Raw genomic sequence first — 19,870 nt, forward strand, 5'->3', positions numbered from 1 at the left:
TCTCTGCCTCCGGTTTCTTGCAGGCTCTGTTACTTCAGCAGCAACGGCTGTAGGATGTCGGTAGTGATGCCGAGGGGAGGGGGGGGGGATTTGGAGGGAGCGGGTGCTAATTACCCGGGCCTGGGACTTAGCCTGGTCTGCAGCACTCCCACCACCATCCCTCTTTACTAGGCAGCACTGAGCTGCATAAGGCTCTCATCCTGGGAGCACAGCACATGCTGCTAATGCTGAGCCTCTGCCTGTTCCTGTACAGGTGGGGGAGGTGGGGGGTGGGGGAGGGAGTGATCACACTAATCACCCTCCCACACCGAAATGACCCTGGCTGAGGGGCTGAGGGCTGGGGGCACAGGGATCATCAGGCACTATAAAGATCTCTTTGTTTTTACGTTTTCCATAAGGGGGCATGGCTACGCCTCCCGCGATTAGGTCACGCCCCAAATACAATTCGGAGCGGCGGCAGCGCAGCTGTGAGAGGGGTGAGTATGCACAGTGCGCGCTGCCTGCTGCAGTCTCACTCTGGAGGAGGAGGGGGAGGGAGCCGCGCTACCCGCTGCCAGCGCCGCTACCTGTCATCCAGTCTGACAGGCACAGCGGCTGCCGGCAGCAGCAGGGTAGCAGAGCAGGGAGAGCGCCTCTTCACCTCAGCGCCTCCCTGCATTGCATACCCTTGCTGAGCGGGTAGCGCCGGCTCTGGGTCCCCCGTATTTTTTACCACCAGCACCGGGCTCCACTAGTCAGAGAGATAATGCCACAGCCGGGGGACACTTTTATATTGGTCCCGGCGGCCCTGGCATTAAATCCCCAACTAGTCACCCCTGGCCAGGGTACCCTGGAGGAGTGGGGACTTCTTAATTCAAGGTTAAGTGGGGCCACCCACAAGAGTGACCCCACTTAACCTCGCGGTCTAACGCAGACTGCAAAGTTCCCACCATTGGATATAATGTAGTGCCGCTACGCTACATTGTATCCACAGTGCTCCGCCTGACTGACAGTGCAGGAGCGCATGACGTGGCGCTCCCTGATTGGCTGAAGGGACCCTCTTTGACATGAGTCACGGGGGTTCCCGACATGGATCCCCTTTCAGTTCGTGGGTCGGGTGAGCGTTTTGTTTTTTGCCAAGGTCCTGGATTATAACTCTTAAGAAGAGGACCAATCTACACCGGATTCTTTGTAAGTATAATTTTATTTACAGGTACCCCTGGATTCTACTGGAGAAGAGGACCGAGTGCTTCGTGTCAACATAGGTAAGTATGTGTGTATGTAAGTGTGCATGTATGTGCATTAACCTTTTACTTTCACGGTGTCTGTGTTTTGTTTTTATTTGGGTATTTATTTGTAGTAGAACTACAGGTATCAGCAGGCCCGTTTTTTCCCTGCATGCTGGTACTTGTGGTTCTCAAAGTACCAGCTTGCGGGGGAGGCTTGCTGGGACTTGTAGTTCTGCTACAAAAACAATATTCTTTTTTTACATAAAAGGCTATCAGCCTCCCATCCACCACCCACGGATGGGGGGGGACAGCCTCGGGCTTCTCCCCTGGTCCTTGGGTGACTGGAGGGGGGGACCCCTTGATTTAAGGGGTCCCCACTCCTCCAGGGTACCCCGGCCAGGGGTGACTAGTTGGGGATTTAATGCCAGGGCCGCCGGGACCAATATAAAAGTGTCCCCCGGCTGTGGCATTATCTCTCTGACTAGTGGAGCCGGCGCTGGTGGTAAAAATACGGGGGACCCCTACGTTTTTTGTCCCCCCGTATTTTTTGCACCAGGACCAGGCGCAGAGCCCGATGCTGGTTGTTTAAATATGGGGGAACCACAGTCAGTTTTTCCCCCTGTATTTTTACAACCAGGACCGGCTCAAAGAGCCCGAGGCTGGTTATGCTTAGGAGGGGGGACGCTACGCAAATTTTTTTTTACATTTTTACACTAAACAGACCCTTTCCCATAGATAACCATGCACAGATCTCACTGATCCGTGCATGATTATCCAAACTCGCCAGGAAAAAGCAGGTCTATTTTACCGAATCGCAAAAAAATACAACCGCAATTGAGCATTCAGAGACAAACACCCAAATACGAATGAATAGTAAATTCCCGTGTTATATGAACAAACAGACGCGTTTGACCAATGGTCTATTCATTCGTATTTCTGAACTTTGCCGTCAAAACCATTACGAATAGCCCCAACACTGCCGAGATTTGCACTTCGTAAATTCCCGTGTTGCCCCTTAGAAAAAAAAAAAACGGACAAAATCGGAACTTTAGTAAATAAACCCCCAAAAGAGAATTTGTGCCCCAATAATGTTTTATTGAGATCCCTAAAGACACAGTGGTCATATTTCTCTACAGGCTTATATTATGCTTTCTCAGTCTGTCTACCCCCCCATTTGCATAGAATGCCGCTGATCTTAGGGAGGAGCTACAACAATGAAGATGGTGGCGTTTCTGGTACATTTTTCTGTACTTCTGATAACATGCTCATGAGAATCTGCTGCTTTATTTTGTTATTTTCCCTTTGTATTGGGCTAATAATGTATTTTTGGTGCTGGGTGAATTAAAGTATTCTTGAAGTTGTATTGGGCAGCACGGATGGTGTAGTGGTTAGCACTATTGTCTCACAGCATTGAGGTCATGGGTTCGACTCCTACCATGGCTCTAACTGTGTGGAGTTTGTATATTCTCCCCGTACTTGCGTGGGTTTCCTCCGGGTACTCCGGTTTCCTCCCACACTCCAAAAATATACTGGTAAGTTAATTGGCTCCCAACAAAAATTAACCCTAGTGAATCAGACTTACCTACATTTTGGCTGCTCTCTGCGGGAGAGAGCAGCCAGGTCAGCTCAGAGGGCGGGCAGGGGAGGCTGTGACGTCGTGGAGGGGGTAGAGAAAGGGCGGGGTCATGGCGATGCCTCTTTTAAGCCACGCCCCCCGCTCTGTAATGCCGCGATCACCGGCATTACACTGCAGGGGGCGTGGCTATGATGACGCGATTCAGCAAGAATCGCGTCATCAACTGCCCGGACCGCCCACTTTACACACTAAGTGGGCGGACGGGCAGGGGGGTCCCCACGAATCGGGAGACTTGCCTGCTCTTCCGGAGGGCCGGGAGGGTCACCCGATTTTCGGGAGCCTCCCGGCCATTCCGGGAGAGTAGGCAAGTATGTAGTGAATGCGTCTGTGTGTACATGTGATAGGGAATCTAGATTGTAAGCTCCTCTGGGGCAGGGACTGATGTGAATGGGCAAATATTCTCTGTACAGTGATGCGGAATGTTTGTGCGCTATATAAATAACTGGTAATAAATAAAAATAATTGTTGGTCATAGGCTGTTGAGCTAAGGTGCCATTGCTTATCTTCTATTCCTCTAGTGCAGCGGTGGCCAACCAGTGGCTCTTGAGCCGCATGAGGCTCTTTCTTTATTTAAATGTGGCTCCCAACACTCTAAATCATGTGACCACAACAGATACAGAAACTGCTACACTCCAGCCAGACATGCAGCAGGACTACAGGGACTGAAAATTGAAGGAGCCAGATACTAGAGGTGAGACACCCACTGGCAAACAGAGAACATATTAGGGGCTGCAGCAATGGCACGACTTGGTGGGGGAACTTTAGTGACACATGAGGGTGGGCTAGTGACAGAAGGCGGAGCTGTCTGGAGTGACACAGAAGGGTCCTGGCAGGAGTGACACATGGAGGAGCTGACTGGAGTGATGAAGGAAATTGCTGGAAGTAGTGACACATGGGAAAGCTGGCTGGAGTGACATAGAAGGGTGATAGCAGGAGTGACACATGGGAGAGCTGGCTGGAGTGACATGGGGGGTGCTGGCAGGAGTGTCACATGGGGAACTGGCTGGAGTGACACATGGGGGGACTTAAGTTTATTATGTGAATCTGGATTTTTCAATTATTTTATGTGAAAGTGGCTTTTTCAATGGATCTGACCTTAATTTTTTTTATTTTATGTCGTTCTAGCTTTTTCAATGTATTTTATACCAGGGGCGTGGTCTAGCAGGCACAAGGCCACATTCCATTTTTGCATGTGCGCCTTCGGCTTGATGTCGGCTCCTTGACGTACCTAACAAGGTTTTTTGGCTCTTTGTCACTGACTGGTTGGCCACCTCTGCTCTAGTGGAACAATCTCCTGGCAAAATGATTGGAGTGGAGTAGCCTTGTGAGAAAGAGATATATGTGACGTCATTGTTATGGTGTAATTGAGCGCTTGTAATTTGAGTCCAAAAGCGGACGCATCTAGGAATTTTAACAGTATCTATTGACCTGTTTTGGACCCTTAAGTGCAAGCAGCGGTATAACAGGATGGCAATGTGCCCTGTGCCGGCCCTGCCACCTGAGTGCATGAAGTCATGACGTCGCGTAGAGGGGCGTGGGGGGTGGGGGGGGGGCAGGGCGCCAGCACTGGGAAGGGCACTAAGGCCCTCATTCCGAGTTGATCGCTAGCTGCCGTTGTTCGCTGCGTAGCGATCATTTTAAAAAACTGCAAATCGGCGCATGCGCCGCAATGCGCACGCGCAGTGTACAGGTTCAAAGAGCATGGTGGTTTTGCACAGGTTCTAGCGACGCTTTCAGTCGCACTGGCGGATGCAAGGAGATTGACAAGAAGTGGGAGTTTCTGGGTGTCAACTGACCGTTTTTTGGGAGTGTTTGGAAAAATACAGGCGTAGCCGGGTGTTTGCTGGGCGGGTATCTGACGTCATTACCGTGTCACTCGTCGCGGCAATCATCGCACAGAATAAGTAACTACAGGGCTGGTCTTGTTCTGCACAAAATGTGTTTGCAGGCGCTCTGCTGCACAGGCGTTCACACTCCTGCAAAGCGAAAGTACACTCCCCCGTGGGCGCCGACTATGCGTTTGCACGGCTGCTAAAAGTAGCTCACGAAGCGATCAGCTCGGAATGAGGGCCAAAGTGTCTGTACAGACTGCAGCGTCCAAATGACGCTCCATGCGGGACCGCAGCAGCGATACAGGCACACTGCTAGCCAGAACCAAGAGCCGTTGGGTCAGCCCTGGCCCCGTTTGCCACCCCTAGTTACAGCCCTGAGTGTAAGTCTACTTATGACGTTTGTGCCTGTGAACGGAAAGGACAGAGGGCTTGTGCAAACGAAGCTGTACAGACACTCGCATTAGCATATGGTAGTAAATATGGCTGCCGTGGCCATCTGCGCATGCGGCCACTTTGCGTACAGCCCAGAACCAGGTGCGCTGTTCTTGAACCAAATGGTTCAAGGTTTCCCCGCCTAATGAACAGGGTGAGTTTCAAAAGTAAAACGTACACAGAGACATCGGTCCTTTAATCTCTTAGCCTGGTAAAATCTGCTGCATGCGGCTATATGGTCAGCGGCTTTCAGGCAGTAGTGTTCATTCTAGCACCCTGCACCTTTCAAAATCCATGCAGTTCTTCTTTCCTGCCTGGGGTGTCACTCTCTGCTCTGGTGCTTCACTCTGGTCTGTATCTCAGCACTGAAATACAGACCAAAGTCTGCTAAGAAGCACCAGAGCAGAGAGCGACACCTCAGGCAGGAAAGAAGAACTGCATGGATTTTGAAAGGTGCAGGGTGCTAGAATGAACACTAAGGCAGCGAATGTTGTGTCTGGCTCATAGTCTGTGTTTCTGACTGGTCATAGGCGACCGCTAGATCTGTGTGCTAATAACTTCCCCCTCTCTCATTACAGAAATGTAGCTGAGTGGAGTCCACGGCTGAGAAGACTAGAACTGGAAAGCCGGCGGAGCCTGTATACCCCCGGGCTCCGCAGGATGTATCTCTGCCTCCTGCTGCTGACGCTTCTGACTGGACGCTCCACCACAGAGGTTATCCCCGGTGAGAACTCTGCCTGGGGTGTATGACACCCATGGAACAGTCTGTTACTGTATGGAAACACTTCGCCTGTTCCTCTATAGCAGGGGATGAATCCTGTGGCACCGCAGCTGTAGCTGGACTACAAATCCCAGCCTGCCCCCTGGGAAGTGTAGCTCTACAACAGTTGGAGAACCACAGGATGTCTTTGTCTGCCCGAGAGGTTTGACTCCTGTCCCAGCCTTGGGCAGATTTCGGATGCAGAGCCAACCGCTTTCTGCAGAACAGTTGAGCGTAAGAGGCCGATATAGAGTTTTATTTCATATAATGCACATAAATGGTGGACTTTTCCTTCTAGTTATGAGTTGACCATTGATGCACCTTAGTATTATAAAGATCTGCAAGTCCCACTTTGGAATCCCGGATTAACGGTCCTTGTTTCCATGGAGCAGTCTTAATTCTAGCAGTCAGAGAAGGTCTGTCCTCTTGCTCAGTTTGGGAGAACTGGGATGTGATTGGATGGACCGGGATATGACCTCTATGATCCCAGTTGCCCAATAAGGAATGTTGGCAGGTGCACAGTAAGACTTATACCACACAAGAGGACCATTAAGCCAGGAACGCAATAATCTAGGATCTGCATTGATTCCGTGTGGTCATTATAATACTACACAAGATATTTATTACAGGCGTTGTATAGAGATGACAGAAATATGTATACAAATGACGGGGGGCTGGTGTGGTGATGCCCCCTGTGACGTCTCCTTTCTTTTCTGCCTTTAGCACTATGTCGCTATGCCCTGGGGATGCATGACAAGACGATACGTGATGAAGACATCACTGCTTCCAGCCAATGGTATGACTCAACGGGGCCCCAGTATGCAAGGTATGAAATAAACTTTACACATATTTATTGTGTATATATTTCTCATACGTCCTAGAGGATGCTGGGGACGACATCAAGACCATGGGGTATAGACGGGATCCGCTGGAGACATGGGCACTCTAAAGACTTTTCTTTGGGTGTGAACTGGCTCCTCCCTCTATGCCCCTCCTCCAGACCTCAGTTTTAGAAATGTGCCCAGGCAGACTGGATGCACTCTGAAGAGCTCTACTGAGTTTCTCTGAAAAGACTTATGTTAGGTTTTTTTATTTTCAGGGAGATCTGCTGGCATCGGACTCCCTGCTTCGTGGGACTGAGGGGGCAGAAGCAGAACCAACTTCCTCAGAGTTTCATGGCTCTGCTTCTGGCTGACAGGACACCATTAGCTCTTGAAGGGTACTGAACGCTAGCCGTGTCTAGATGCTCACTCCCACAGCACGCCGTCACCCCCCTCGCAGACCCAGAAGTCAGAAGACAGGTGAGTATGAGAAGAATGATCTTCTATCAAGTAAGTGACGACTGAGGTGCGGTGTGGCTGGCGGGAGCGCAGCGCGCCATTGCTGCCCACACACACAGGCACTGCAGGGTGCAGGGCGCGGGGGGGAAGCGCCCTGGGCAGCAAGAAATATACCTCAAACTGGCTAAAAGGGGGCATAAGATGCCACTGGCACAGCCCTACCCCACGCCAGTATAATTAGTATGATAGATACTGAGTGTAAGGAAGCACCATTGCGGGGGCGGAGCCTCTTCCTCAGGCAGCCAGCACACTGCTCAGCGCCATTTTCTCTCTCTCCTCAGGCTGCAGAGAACACGCTGGTCCTCTCCTCCACTTTTGACAAGTACAGGGTGCTATTAAGGGGGGGCACAAAGCGATTGTGGTGCATTTTAATAGTGTGAATTAATGTTTAAAAGCGCTGGGATTGTGAACTGGCTGCTCCTATCCTGTATCCCTCTGACAGATTTTACTGTGGGTCTGTCCCCAAATAAGTCCCAGTGTGTCTGTGAGTGTGCTGTACACGTGTGAGGCATGTCTGAGGCAGGGAGTTCCTCCCCGGAGGAAGCCATTTTAGGGACACAGAGTTGTAATGTGGTGGCGCTACCGGCACACCAAGAGCCTGCATGGGTGAAAGAGATACGTGACAGTATGCATCTGATTAACCGAAGATTAGATAAGTCTGAATCTAAGGCTGCATGCTGGAGAAAATCTGTGCAAGATGTGATTTTTCAGGATGCTGTTATTCCTTATGCGGGCGGCCCCCCTGGGTCACATAAGAGACCGTTTGCGAATGTTGTAAACGCTGATACCGACATGGACTCTGATTCTTGTGTCGACGATAGTGACTCCAGAGAGATAGATCATAAATTGCCAAAAAGTATACAATATATGATTGTAGCTATAAGGGACGTGTTGGAGGTTACAGAAAGCACTCCTGTACCTCAGGAGAAGGCTTATTTATGTAAGGAAAAGAAATCCAAAGTCACGTTCCCTCCTTCACATGAACTAAATGCTCTGTTTGAAGGGATGTGGGTGAATCCAGATAAGAAATTTCGTATTCCCAAAAGGATTCAGATAGCTTACCCTTTCCCAGCTGAGGACAGGAAAAAATGGGAGTCACCCCCTGTGTTAGACAGTGCGCTTTCCAGGTTGACAAAGAAGGTAGTTCTCCCTGCTCCTGGCACGGCTTCTCTTAAAGAGCCGGCAGACCGCAAAATGGAAACGACATTGAAATCCATTTATGTTACCAATGGTACACTGCTCAGGCCCACTATTGCCTGCGCATGGGTGAGCCGCGCTATTGAAAAATGGTCAGAAAGCGTGTCAACAGAAATTGACACGATTGATAAAGATGAGATACTCCTTAAGTTAGGGAATATCAAGGACGCTGCCGCCTACATGCTGGAAGCAATGAAGGATATTGGACTCTTGAGTTCACAAGCCGCTACCATGGCAGTATCGGCTAGGCGGGCGCTGTGGATTCGCCAGTGGAACGCGGATGCAGATTCCAAAAGAAACATGGAGGCGCTCCCATATAAAGGTGAGGCCTTATTTGGCAACGGCCTGGATGCGTTAGTCTCGGTGGCTACCGCAGGTAAGTCGACATTTTTGCCCTCTGCGCCTGCGCCGGCAAAAAAGACCTATCACCCGCAAATGCAGTCCTTTCGGCCCAATAAATACAAAAAGACGAGCGGTTCCCCCTTCTTTGCAGGTAGGGGAAGGGGAAAGAAGCCCACAGCGGCTCCAGGTTCCCAAGAGCAGAAGTCTACCCCTACTTCTGCAAAATCCTCAGCATGACGCTGGAGCTCCCTTGCGGGAGGCCGCTCGGGTGGGGGCACGTCTCAAACTTTTCAGCCAAGGTTGGATTCTGTCTGGCCTGGATCCCTGGGTATTGCAAATAATATCCCAGGGATACAAACTGGAGTTTCAAGACGTTCCCCCATGCCGATTTTTCAAATCGACCTTGCCAGTTTCTCCGCCAGAAAGAGTAGCAGTAACAGCGGCAATCCAAAAGTTATGTCAAGACCAGGTCATAGTCCTGGTACCGTTGTCACAACAAGGGCGGGGGTTTTATTCAAGCCTCTTTGTTGTTCCGAAGCCGGACGGCTCGGTCAGACCGATCCTAAATCTAAAGGATCTGAATTGTTATCTGAAAAGGTTCAAGTTCAAGATGGAATCACTTCGAGCGGTGATTGCCAGTCCGGAGGAGGGGGACTACTTGGTGTCAGTGGACATAAAGGATGCTTACCTGCATGTTCCCATTTATCCTCCTCACCAGGCTTATCTGAGATTCGCGGTTCAGGATTGCCATTACCAATTCCAGACGTTACCCTTTGGCCTCTCCACCGCACCGAGGGTATTCACCAATGTGATGGCGGAGATGATGGTCATCCTTCGTCAAAAAGGAGTCAATATAATTCCTTATCTGGATGATCTCCTGATAAAGGCGAGATCCAGGGAGCAGTTGTTACAAAACATATCACTCTCTCTGTCAATACTCCAACAACACGGGTGGATCATAAATTACCGAAAGTCACAATTGGAACCGACGACAAGGTTGTCTTTCCTCGGGATGATTCTGGACACAGAAGTTCAGAGAGTTTTTCTCCCGGTGGAAAAGGCTCTGGAAATCCAGAAGATGGTAAAACAGATATTGAAACCATCAAGTGTGTCGATCCATCAGTGCATTCGGTTGTTGGGGAAGATGGTGGCGGCCTACGAGGCCATACAATTTAGCAGGTTCCATGCCAGAGTATTCCAGTGGGACCTGTTGGACAAGTGGTCGGGTCACACCTACACATGCACCGAAAGATAATCCTGTCGTCAAAAACCAGGATTTCGCTCCTGTGGTGGTTACACAGCTCTCACCTACTAGAGGGACGCAGGTTTGGGATTCAAGACTGGGTCCTGGTAACCACGGATGCGAGTCTCCGAGGCTGGGGAGCAGTCTCTCAGGGAGAAAACTTCCAAGGACGTTGGTCACATCAGGAAGCCTGCCTTCACATAAACCTACTGGAGCTAAGAGCCATTTACAACGGCCTTCAACAAGCAGTACATCTTCTTCAAAACCGTCCCGTACAGATCCAGGCGGACAATGTAACAGCAGTCGCGTACATAAACAGGCAGGGCGGAACGAAAAGCAGAGCGGCAATGACAGAGGCTACAAAGAACCTCCACTGGGCAGAAAAACATCTACAAGCTCTGTCGGCAATATTCATTCCGGGAGTAGACAACTGGGAAGCAGACTTCCTCTCCATCCAGGAGAGTGGGGCCTTCACCAGGAAGTCTTCGCAGAGGTGACAAGTCTTTGGGGAGTTCCTCAAATAGACATAATGGAGTCTCGCCTCAACAAGAAGCTTCAGAGATACTGTTCCAGGTCGAGAGACCCGCAAGCAGTAGCAGTGGATGCGCTAGTGACCCAGTGGGTTTTCCCACCAGTGTATGTCTTCCCTCCACTTCCGCTGATCCCAAAGGTACTCAGGATCATAAGAAGAACAAGGGTTCGAGTAATCTTCATTGCCCCAGACTGGCCAAGGAGGGCTTGGTACCCAGATCTTCAGCAGTTGCTCATAGAGGATCCTCTGCCTCTTCCTCCTCGTGAGGACCTGCTGCAGCAGGGGCCGTGCGTGTACTAAGACTTAACGCGGCTACGTTTAACGGCATGGCTGTTGAGCGCCATATCCTAGCCAGGAAGGGTATTCCCATGGAAAGTCATCCCCACCATTTTTCAGGGCAGAAAGGGAGCAATGTCGAAACATTACCACCGTATTTGGAGAAAATATGTCTTGGTGTGAATTCAAGAAAGCTCCTACGGAAGAGTTTCACTTAGGGCGTTTCCTCAATTTTTTGCAGGATGGTGTGGAGGCGGGCCTCCGATTGGGATCAATCAAGGTTCAGATTTCGGCCTTGTCAGTGTTCTTCCAAAAACAATTGGCCTCTCTTCCAGAGGTTCAGACCTTCGTGAAAGGGGTTCTTCACATCCAGCCTCCATTCGTGCCTGCAGTGGCACCATGGGACCTTAACGTGGTATTGCAGTTCCTTCAATCGGATTGGTTTGAGCCTCTACAAAAGATAGAGTTGAAGTTTCTTACTTGGAAAGTGGTGATGCTTTTGGCTTTGGCATCTGCAAGACGAGCCCTTACCTGATCTTCCATGAAGATAGGGCAGAGTTGAGGACTCGACAACATTTTCTTCCGAAGGTGGTGTCATCTTTCTACATGAACCAACCTATTGTAGTGCCAGTTGTTACCGACACACTCACTGAGTCAAAAGCTCTAGATGTGGTTAGAGCTTTGAAAATCTATGTTGCTAGAACAGCTCGTATACGGAAAACAGAGGCTCTGTTTGTCCTGTATGCTCACAACAAGATTGGGTGTCCTGCTTCTAAGCAGACTATTGCACGTTGGATCAGAAATACGATTCAGCAAGCTCATACTACGGCTGGATTGCCGTTACCGACGTCGGTAAAGGCCCACTCCACTCGGAAGGTGGGCTCATCCTGGGCGGCTGCCCGGGGGGTCTCGGCATTGCAACTTTGCCGAGCAGCTACTTGGTCAGGGTCAAACACATTTGCTAAGTTCTACAAGTTTTTGACACCTTGGCTGATGAGGACCTAAAGTTTGGTCAATCGGTGCTGCAGGGTCATCCGCACTCTCCTGCCCGTACTGGAGCTTTGGTATAGACCCCATGGTCTTGATGTCGTCCCCAGCATCCTCTAGGACGTATGAGAAAACAGGATTTTGATACCTACCGGTAAATCCTTTTCTCCTAGTCCGTAGAGGATGCTGGGCGCCCGTCCCAGTGCGTACTTTGCCTGCAGTTTAGTTATTAGAGTTACACAAGTTGTGTTATCTTAGTTTTCAGCATGTTGCTGCAATTGGTTCATGCCTGTTGGCGTGTGTTATGTTGAATGCCATGTGTGCGGCATGGTTGAGGGTGTGAGTTGGTAGATATCTCACCACTAATTTAAGTAAATCTTTTCCTCGAAATGTCAGTCTCCCTGGGCACAGTTCCTACAACTGAGGTCTGGAGGAGGGGCATAGAGGGAGGAGCCAGTTCACACCCAATGAAAAGTCTTTAGAGTGCCCATGTCTCCTGCGGATCCCGTCTATACCCCATGGTCTTGATGTCGTCCCCAGCATCCTCTACGGACTAGGAGAAAAGGATTTACCGGTAGGTATCAAAATCCTGTTTTTATTGTTGTGAGACCGCCTGCTGTAATTCTCAGTTATGTTTTTGGTTTTGTCAATGATGTGAATATCTCAAAGCCTTAAATAATAGGCCAGTCTGAGTATTTCCACCTGGGCCAATCAGAGCATTTGGACATTCACAGGACTAGACCCACCTGGGCCAATCAGAGCATTTGGACATTCACAGGACTAGACCTATTAGAGCATTCACAGAACTAGACCCACCTGGTCCAATCAGAGCATTAGGGCATACACAGGACTAGATCCACCTGAGCCAATCAGAGCATTAGGACATTCACAGGATTAGACCAACCTGGGCCAATCAGAGCATTAGAGCATTCACAGGACTAGACCCACCTGGGCCAATCAGATCATTAGGACATTCACAGGACTAGACTCACCTGGGCCAATCAGAGCATTAGGGCATTCACAGGACTAGACCAACCTGGGCCAATCAGAGCATTAGGGCATTCACATGACTAGACCAACCTGGGCCAATCAGAGCATTAGTGCATTCACAGGACTAGACCAACCTGGGCCAATCAGAGCATCAGTGCATTCACAGGACTAGACCAACCTGGGCCAATCAGAGCACTAGAGCATTCACAGGACCAGACACACCTGGGCTAATCAGAGCATTAGGGCATTCACAGGACCAGACACACCTGGGCCAATCAGAGTATTAGGGCATACACAGGACCAGACCCAACTGGGCCAATCAGAGCATTAGAACATTCACAGGACTAGACCAACCTGGGCCAATCAGAGCATTAGAGTATTCACAGGACTAGACCCACCTGGGCCAATCAGAGCATTAGGGCATACACAGGACCAGACCCAACTGGGCCAATCAGATCATTAGGACATTCACAGGACTAGACGAAACTGGGCCAATCAGACCTTTAGGGCATTCACAGGACTAGTCCAACCTGAGCCAATCAGAGCATTAGGGCATTCACAGGACTAGACCAACCTGGGCCAATCAGAGCATTAGAGCATTCACAGGACCAGACCCACCTGGGCCAATCAGAGCATTGGAGCATTCACAGGTCTAGACCCACCTGGGCTAATCAGAGCATTAGGGCATTCACAGGACCAGACCCACCTGGGCCAATCAGAGCATCAGGGCATCCATAGGACCAGACCCACCTGGGCCAATCAGAGCATTAGGATATTCACAGGACCAGATCTACCTGGGCCAATCAGAGCATTAGGGCATTCACAGGACCAGACCCACCTGGGCCAATCAGAGCATTAGGGCATTCACAGGACTAGACCCACCTGGGCTAATCAGAGCATTAGGGCATTCACAGGACTAGACCCACCTGGGCCAATCAGAGCATTAGGGCATTCACAGGACTAGACCCACCTGGGCCAATCAGAGCATTAGATCATTCACAGGACTAGACCCACCTGGGTCAATCAGAGCATTAGGACATTCACAGGACTAGACCAACCTGGGCCAATCAGAGCATTAGGACATTCACAGGACTAGACCAACCTGGGCCAATTAGAGCATTAGTGCATTCACAGACTATACCAACCTGGGCCAATCAGAGCATTAGGGCATTCACAGGACTAGAACCATTAGAGCATTCACAGAACTAGACCCACCTGGGCCAATCAGAGCATTAGGGCATTCACAGGACAAGACCCACCTGGGCCAATCAGAGCATTAGGGCATTCACAGGACTAGACCCACCTGGGCCAATCAGAGCATTAGATCATTCACAGGACTAGACCCACCTGGGCCAATCAGAGCATTAGGACATTCACAGGACTAGACTCACCTGGGCCAATCAGAGCATTAGGGCATTCACAGGACTAGACCAACCTGGGCCAATCAGAGCATTATGGCATTCACTTGACTAGACCAACCTGGGCCAATCAGAGCATTAGTGCATTCACAGGACTAGACCAACCTGGGCCAATCAGAGCATTAGTGCATTCACAGGACTAGACCAACCTGGGCCAATCAGAGCACTAGAGCATTCACAGGACCAGACACACCTGGGCTAATCAGAGCATTAGGGCATTCACAGGACCAGACACACCTGGGCCAATCAGAGTATTAGGGCATACACAGGACCAGACCCAACTGGGCCAATCAGAGCATTAGAACATTCACAGGACTAGACCAACCTGGGCCAATCAGAGCATTAGAGTATTCACAGGACTAGACCCTCCTGGGCCAATCAGAGCATTAGGGCATACACAGGACCAGACCTAACTGGGCCAATCAGATCATTAGGACATTCACAGGACTAGACGAAACTGGGCCAATCAGACCTTTAGGGCATTCACAGGACTAGTCCAACCTGAGCCAATCAGAGCATTAGGGCATTCACAGGACTAGACCAACCTGGGCCAATCAGAGCATTAGAGCATTCACAGGACCAGACCCACCTGGGCCAATCAGAGCATTGGAGCATTCACAGGACTAGACCCACCTGGGCTAATCAGAGCATTAGGGCATTCACAGGACCAGACACACCTGGGCTAATCAGAGTATTAGGGCATACACAGGACCAGACCCAACTGGGCCAATCAGAGCATTAGAACATTCACAGGACTAGACCAACCTGGGACAATCAGAGCATTAGAGCATTCACAGGACTATACCCACCTGGGCCAATCAGAGCATTAGGGCATTCACAGGACTAGACCAACCTGGGCCAATCAGAGCATTAGAGCATTCACAGGACCAGACCCACCTGGGCCAATCAGAGCATTGGAGCATTCACGGGACTAGACCAACCTGGGACAATCAGAGCATTAGAGCATTCACAGGACTAGACCCACCTGGGACAATCAGAGCATTAGGGCATTCACAGGACTAGACCAACCTGGGCCAATCAGAGCATTAGAGCATTCACAGGACCAGACCCACCTGGGCCAATCAGAGCATTGGAGCATTCACAGGACTAGACCCACCTGGGCTAATCAGAGCATTAGGGCATTCACAGGACTAGACCCACCTGGGCTAATCAGAGCATTAGGGCATTCACAGGACTAGACCAACCTGGGCCAATCAGAGCATTAGTGCATTCACAGGACTAGACCCACCTGGGCCAATCAGAGCATTGGAGCATTCACAGGACTAGACCCACCTGGGCTAATCAGAGCATTAGAGCATTCACAGGACTAGACCCACCTGGGCCAATTAGAGCATTGGAGCATTCACAGGACTAGACCCACCTGGGCTAATCAGAGAATTAGGGCATTCACAGGACCAGACACACCTGGGCTAATCAGAGTATTAGGGCATACACAGGACCAGACCCAACTGGGCCAATCAGAGCATTAGAACATTCACAGGACTAGACCAACCTGGGACAATCAGAGCATTAGAGCATTCACAGGACTATACCCACCTGGGCCAATCAGAGCATTAGGGCATTCACAGGACTAGACCAACCTGGGCCAATCAGAGCATTAGAGCATTCACAGGACCAGACCCACCTGGGCCAATCAGAGCATTGGAGCATTCACGGGACTAGACCAACCTGGGACAATCAGAGCATTAGAGCATTCACAGGACTAGACCCACCTGGGCCAATCAGAGCATTAGGGCATTCACAGGACTAGACCAACCTGGGCCAATCAGAGCATTAGAGCATTCACAGGACCAGACCCACCTGGGCCAATCAGAGCATTGGAGCATTCACAGGACTAGACCCACCTGGGCTAATCAGAGCATTAGGGCATTCACAGGACTAGACCCACCTGGGCTAATCAGAGCATTAGGGCATTCACAGGACTAGACCAACCTGGGCCAATCAGAGCATTAGTGCACAGGTTCTCAAACTCGGTCCTCAGGACCCCACACAGTGCATGTTTTGCAGGTCTCCTCACAGAATCACAAGTGAAATAATTAGCTCCACCTGTGGACCTTTTAAAATGTGTCAGTGAGTAATTAATACACCTGTGCACCTGCTGGGTTACCTGCAAAACATGCACTGTGTGGGGTCCTGAGGACCGAGTTTGAGAACCACTGCATTAGTGCATTCACAGGACTAGACCCACCTGGGCCAATCAGAGCATTGGAGCATTCACAGGACTAGACCCACCTGGGCTAATCAGAGCATTAGAGCATTCACAGGACTAGACCCACCTGGGCTAATCAGAGCATTAGGGCATTCACAGGACTAGACCCACCTAGGAATACTCAGGACTAGACCCACCTAGGAATACTCAGGACTAGACCCACCTAGGAACACAATGCTGATGTCCTAGCACAGTAGATTCCTTAGTTGTGCAGTAAATGTAAATGCAGTAATAAATATTTGACATTCTCTCACGTTATAGCAATGTATCTACATGTATTTGGAAGGGCAGTGCATGCAATAATATCTACCGTATATACTCGAGTATAAGTCGACCCGAATATAAGCCGAGGCACCTACTTTTCCCCAAAAAAACTGGGAAAACTTATTGACTCGAGTATAAGCCTAGGGTGGGAAATGCAGCTCTAGCCGTACACAGCCCTCATACGGCCAGATATGCCCCCCAGTGCCAGATATACCCCCACAGTGCTAAATATGCCCCCATGGTGCTAGATATTTGCCCTCATAGTGCCAGATATGCCCCCACATTGCCAGATACACATATTCCCCCACAGTGCCACATATGCCCTCATACTGCCAGATAATCCCCCACAGTGTCAGATATGCCCCCACAGTGCCAGATATGCCCTCATACTGCCAGATAATCCCCCACAGTGCCAGATATGCCTTCATAGTGCCAGATATGCCCCCACAGTGCCGCATATGCCCTCATACTGTCAGATAATCCCCCACAGTGCCACATATGCCCTCATACTGCCAGATAATCCCCCACAGTGCCACATATGCCCTCATACTGCCAGATAATCCCCCACAGTGCCACATATGCCCTCATACTGCCAGATAATCCCCCACAGTGCCACATATGCCCTCATACTGCCAGATATGCCCCCACAGTGCTACATATGCCCCCACAGTGCCAGATACCGTATGCCCTCATAGTGCCAGATATGCCCAGCCCCCAACTACCCCACGACAACCCCCCCCCCCCCCCACTGACACACCCGCGCTCCAGCCCGTAGCCCGTCTCTACTCACCATCAATGATGACGGGGCACGGGAGTACAGGCAGCGGCAGGCGGTGCGGGCAGCGGTGGCCGGCCTTGGGACGGAACGCAGCGGCTGAGGAGGCGGGCGGCTGAGGAGGCGGTCAGCGCGGCGGTGCTTTAGCGAGCATGGAGAGGGAGAAGGATGGCTGCAGCAGCGTCACTGGTGGATGCACCAATTACAGTGCGCTGCTGCGGCTCCCGAGTCCCCCTCCCTCCCTCCTCCTCCTCCTCCTCAAATGGCTTCTCCCTGCGCTCTGCTCCTGCACATGACTCCCGGGAGCATCACTCGAGTATAAGCCGAGGGGGAGCTTTTTCAGCACAAAAAATGTGCTGAAAAACTCGGCTTATACTCGAGTATATACGGGTATGTTCCTTTAATTTCACGTTAACTGTCCCAGTGCAGGCAGCCTGCTTATACCATGCCAAGAAATGACGTAATGAGTAATTGAATGTTTGGAAGATTGAGATGTCTGCTCAGAGGAATGATGTCACTGGATTTTACACATTTCCCTGCAGATCCGCCTGAGGCTCAGCTACAGACATGAACAGCGAGCGTTAGTGAGACTTAGGGGTATATTCAAGTAAGGTCGAAACTGCCGTCTTGTCGAAGAGACGGCAGTTTTCGACTTTTTTAGGTCGGAAGGGGTTCCGACCTATTCAGTCCCCAGCTTTTTCATTCGACAAGTCGGGGAATTCGACTTGTCGAATAGTACGTGAATCGGCGGTATAGCTGCCAAGTGAGGTCCCGCTTGCTGGAGCCGTGAGGTCTGGCGGCTGTACCACATCCTCCTGCAGCGCTGCTGTCCCCCGTCTGCCCGCGGCTGTCCCGTCTCCCCGCTGGTCTCCCCCCTCTCCGGTCCCTCATCTCAATTCGACTTTTTTAAAGTCGAATTGAGATGGCCATTGAATAGCCCTTGTCGGATCCATTCCGACAAATGCATGTCGGAATGGATCCGACCTCAATTGAATATACCCCTTAGTGTACAGTTTTATATAAACATCATACTGTGTATTGTACATTATCTGCTTTCTGTACGGCACACACTTCTGCCTACAGTAGTTTTATGAAACATCTACCTGGCTAGTGGCATCCAGCACAGTTCCATTGTTTGTCTCCTCTGAGCCCTGCTGTTAGTTGATAGATCCCAGAAATTTCAATACTATTATTCGGGAAAGTCTCTTTGCTGCCACTGGATAAGGGACGTATCTGTATCACATTACACCGGGGGGGCCTAATCCCTTATCCCGCCATAATAATGGAGTACAGGAGAGGCCTCGCAGCATTGATTCCAGAATTCCCGGGCACCCTCACCTGTGGGCCCCGGAATGACCACGCCACTTGACATGTATATACGTACTGGAGGCGGGTTCCTTGTCTAAACCACAGTATTTACAGAAGGCCGCTTTGACCTCTAAATAATATCCGCCATTGATCTCCGGTCTGTTTCTACACCCCGATCACGCTGAGAACCCACCACAATATATTATATGGAAAGTGCAACATTTCGATTTACCAATCCCGGGATTGAATCCCGGCCAATTCTAGGCCTAAATCCTGGGATCTCGCCAATCCTGATCCCGGGATTAGCCACCCTAGTGTAAACCTTTGTTAGTGAAGTGATTGGTGTAATATATAGAAAAAATATTGGAACCAATCTCACAACTGTTTATTTGTAAAGTACATTTGCTGATTATGAGGCTTATGTACTAAAACCCCGTACACACGGCGGAGATGTGTGCTGAGCAATATAGCACAGACGCTCAGCGCACATCTCTCTCCCCCCGCTCAGCACACAGCGCTGAAGTGAGCGATGTGCTAGATTGTAATTATGAAGCCAGCTGTGAAGCCAGCATGGATATCCTTAAAACCTGGACTGTAATGGCGGAGTTTGGGAAAGGTATTTCTTCTGAGGGTGACGATTGTGGTTACATTCATCAGCATTAGCCTATAATTACCATATCTGGCTCCAAAGGCTGGTGGTCTTCCCTCAATCACATTGACAAATGCAAACAAAGTTATAAGCGCACATCTCATTATGGGACCTATTCACCAAAGGGATATTGCAGGAAATTCCCCAGAAACAGTCACATTTGGGGGAAACCTACAAAAACTAGGTATCCCCAGGATTCAAGAAGGGGAGATCGCACGGATATCTCCAATATCTGCTGCAATTCCTCTATTTCCGCTTGGAAAAGCAGCAAACTTGACCCTGATTATTATCGCCATCTTTAAATGGCATTAGCCATTGTAGCCCATGGGCTAGACACATCGGAAAATGTATCGGGAGAGGGATCCGAAGTGTCCCGGATAATGTTCCCATCCCAATTGCCTCACTACGTTACACACTCAGTGCCCATCCCCATGAGTCAAAAAGTAATTAT

The 19,870-nt window shown here is 50.2% G+C and overlaps 1 protein-coding gene across 1 annotated transcript in view; it reads left to right on the forward strand.

The window, feature by feature from the left end:
- Positions 1-19,870, forward strand: part of LOC134948212 (discoidin domain-containing receptor 2-like) — a 241,476-nt gene that overhangs the window by 186,185 nt on the left and 35,421 nt on the right. Inside the window, exons 3-4 of the mRNA XM_063936059.1 lie at positions 5,687-5,832; positions 6,592-6,694. Of these exons, the coding sequence (XP_063792129.1) occupies positions 5,769-5,832; positions 6,592-6,694 (167 nt within the window). The 5' untranslated portion in view covers positions 5,687-5,768. The remainder of the gene's footprint in view (positions 1-5,686; positions 5,833-6,591; positions 6,695-19,870) is intronic.

The sequence above is a fragment of the Pseudophryne corroboree genome, chromosome 8 (assembly GCF_028390025.1).
Source record: "Pseudophryne corroboree isolate aPseCor3 chromosome 8, aPseCor3.hap2, whole genome shotgun sequence".
Classification (NCBI taxonomy): domain Eukaryota; kingdom Metazoa; phylum Chordata; class Amphibia; order Anura; family Myobatrachidae; genus Pseudophryne; species Pseudophryne corroboree.